At 36.0% G+C, this 3,222-nt stretch overlaps 1 protein-coding gene across 1 annotated transcript; it reads right to left on the bottom strand.

The window, feature by feature from the left end:
• Nucleotides 1-272: 272 nt before the first annotated feature.
• Nucleotides 273-2,630, bottom strand: LOC126831885 (acid-sensing ion channel 1C-like). The gene has a single exon (XM_050562537.2). It carries the CDS (start codon nucleotides 2,541-2,543, stop codon nucleotides 1,293-1,295), a length of 1,251 nt encoding a protein of 416 aa, XP_050418494.2. The 5' UTR covers nucleotides 2,544-2,630; the 3' UTR covers nucleotides 273-1,292.
• Nucleotides 2,631-3,222: the final 592 nt, after the last annotated feature.

Here is a 3,222-nt window from a genome sequence, read left to right as displayed (position 1 = left end):
ACAAATTCTAACAATTTTCTGATAATTACTTAAAAATGCATTATACAAGAGCTAAATCTGCCTATTGCAGGTCTTTCTTTAGGCCTGAAATGTTTTCTAAATTATCAATTAGACATTATTTAACTTAAAATGCTAAAAAATAGTTACCCTTGTAACTGTTGCCGTCGCTATGACGGCGTATTGTCACTTCCATTGTCATTCGCCCTGAAGAAACCGCAACAGTCGAAAGTACTCGGTGGAATGTGATAAATTTATTAGTTTTTATGAATCGTTAAAAATTGTGTGGTTTTTTAAAATATTATATACTGAGAACAGCTTTAGACCTATTTAGTTTATATAACGCGGGTTGTTAAAGGAGCTAAATCACTAATATTTGGGACCTAGAAATTGACCCAAATGGGTCGAAAGGCATATAATAATGTAATCTAATTGTATATAAACTGATTTACATTCAATTGTTTCCGTTTTGACCCTTAATTTTAAATCACTTATGTTCAGCGAAATACGGCACGTGTCTCAACCCTACAGCAATTTCTAACGTCTGGTTATTCCAGTCTATTGAGCAGCCCCCCCCCCCCCCAGTTGAATATGTCTAGCCTCGTTCTTTCTGGTCACTTGTTGCAAATGACGCTAAAACGCATTCGTGTACCAATGGTAAAATTTTTATTTTGTCTTAAATATTGGATATCAGAAGGCCATCTTTTCCCGGTAAGATCACAACATCAATGTTGATTTAAATTGACAAATAATTCGTATTTTCAACGTGTAAGACTTTGGATAATATTGAGGTAGAAACTTAGCTACTTTAAGTATTTAATATCATCGCACTACATATAACAATTATTGAATTAAACATACATAATGCAAGAGCTAAATCTGCCAATTCCAGTTCACAATCAACTCTCGATGGAATCGCTAGCCTACGATATTTACTGGATTATGATCCCACTTGATAGCTCGACTTCCATTCATAATATAATCACGAAATGGATAATCGAAACTATGTTTTTTATCGTACAGGCTTTAGTAATGATGATCGAGGCTAGGTCGAAATTTCAATCGCTTAATTCTCGGTTCACATTTGATCACTTTGACTGAAATTTTCAGCAAATTGCCTTTACCGTATCTATTTTTTAACTATTCTAGTGAGAACTGCCAGCTCTTTATCTAATCTCCCATAATGTATCTTTAACTAGAAAGTCATATACAAAGGTTATTTTAGTTTGTTAGAATAATGGTACAGAAATTCTCGACGTTACAACATTAGATTTAAACGGCTGGTAACATTATTGTCAGTTACTATCTATTTCATGGTTTTCACCGGGATTTGGTGGTGATATTTGTGGACTGTTCACTGTACTCTGTCGGTGCAGCCTGATCGCCTTTAAGCTCTTCAATACAACCTCAACCATCTCTATAAATGTTAATACACTAGCTCCAAGACAGAAGCCCATGTAACCTCCAAGATGGCTGATAATATCCCCAATGTCCAACTCCGGTTCATGTTCGACCGAAGTGATTGTCATGTCTTTAAATTCAATCGTTGAAAACAATGTGCTGGGACTCCATCGGTCAGGTGTCAACGTATAGGAAGAAAGTTCATAATCATACTTGGTTTCAAAACACGGTCTTTTGCAATCACAAAACTCGGGAGACCTAGATAATCGCAGTGCACAAGAATGTCTTTCAGCAACAGTACAAAATACACTCGAGCTGTCATGAAGAAGTGATTCTATGATACATCCACACAGCGATTGAGTTCGATTAGTCAGACATTTAATAATACAATCACCATAGGAGTACGGAGGACGATATTCACCGGACCCTTGATTTGATTTCTCCACTTGTACACATTCCTGATTCTGGTAAGAATTGTAAGGACTAGTAAGATATTTATATCTCTTTTCAGAGATTTGAATCCTGTGCAAATATCCTGGCGAAAGCACGAATGATAGGGAACGATTATGGAATGGATCATCAGGATGATGCAGGATAAGTTGAACGCCAATTGTCCAAGTATTAAAAGCATACCTGTCTGTGTGAGTGTCCAGTTTTAAATACAAATACGTGTCTGCTTTGAACTTAAGCGGTTTGTGGTCATATGTCTTATTCCAATATCTCCCGTTAAAAGTGAAACATTTTTGTAAAGGTAACGGGTAGGTTACTGAGAATTCGGATTTCACATTGTACGATTTTCCAGGCTTTATTAATGAATTCAGTATCATATCATTGATATCAAATCCCAACTTGTTTAATTCTGTTTCGTCCGGTCTCAGATCTATCCATTTGGAATAAGATTCATTTATCACTCTACGTCCACGTCTTATATGTTCAACATAGTCCGCCACCCTAGGATCCGCTTTATTAGTGTTATAGATGTTGGATTTTTTAAATTTATTTTTGTCAAACGGATTTAAGCTACAGAGAGTGATAGCCGGGAATTCCAATTCATGATGATACGTCACACTTGTCCTGGTCACAAAATTAAATTCCAGATATTTCATAAAGAAAGTACAAGTCGTGTACATCAGGGTTCCAACCATTATACTAACACATAAAAACCACAGTGTTCTTTTCACAGGCCCGTACTGCTTACTAAATGTATTCTTACAGCCATGTAGCGTGGTTTCATTCAGAAACTCTCCCCATATAGTTGACAGACGATGTCTAATACTCGACATTTTGTACTGTGAGTATCAAACGTTGGTTGTAATATCCATTATATACCAGTTAAATCGATTAATATTTGGTTTTGGTGTCGTATTAACATGATGTCATTAAATTTTAATAGTCTACATTAATACGAACCGTTGGGATGTTTTAAAATGGCAGTTCAATTATATAATGCAATATCTGTTTCGTTCCGTCTTCAATAGCTCAATCGGATCAGAACAATTGGTCGTGAAACTCCATTTCATTAAAATAGGTTACATCATTATACCATAATAATTCATTTATAAATGGCAGCTATATTTTCTAATAGTAATAACGAACTTTTTACATTTTTGACATTTACCATCGATCGCCTCTTAATTGATTCCAACAAAATTAGGAAGGTATGTTGGTTTGGTGCAGAGGCGTACAGACTCGAAAATTTCGGGTTACAGACGGCGCCGTCGGTCTTCTGCGAGAGCGGAGGAGTGAAGCTTACTTTGTAGACCCCCCACCCCCCAAAAATTTTGGAAACTAGATGAAATAAAATTTTCTTTCACTTTACCCGTC

Source organism: Patella vulgata, chromosome 9 (assembly GCF_932274485.2).
Source record: "Patella vulgata chromosome 9, xgPatVulg1.2, whole genome shotgun sequence".
NCBI lineage: Eukaryota > Metazoa > Mollusca > Gastropoda > Patellidae > Patella > Patella vulgata.
This window is presented reverse-complemented; position numbering and strand designations above follow the sequence as displayed.

Excerpts from the sequence above, each read along its gene's own strand:
- LOC126831885 (XM_050562537.2), bottom strand. The coding sequence starts at position 2,543 with ATGGTTGGAACCCTGATGTACACGACTTGTACTTTCTTTATGAAATAT.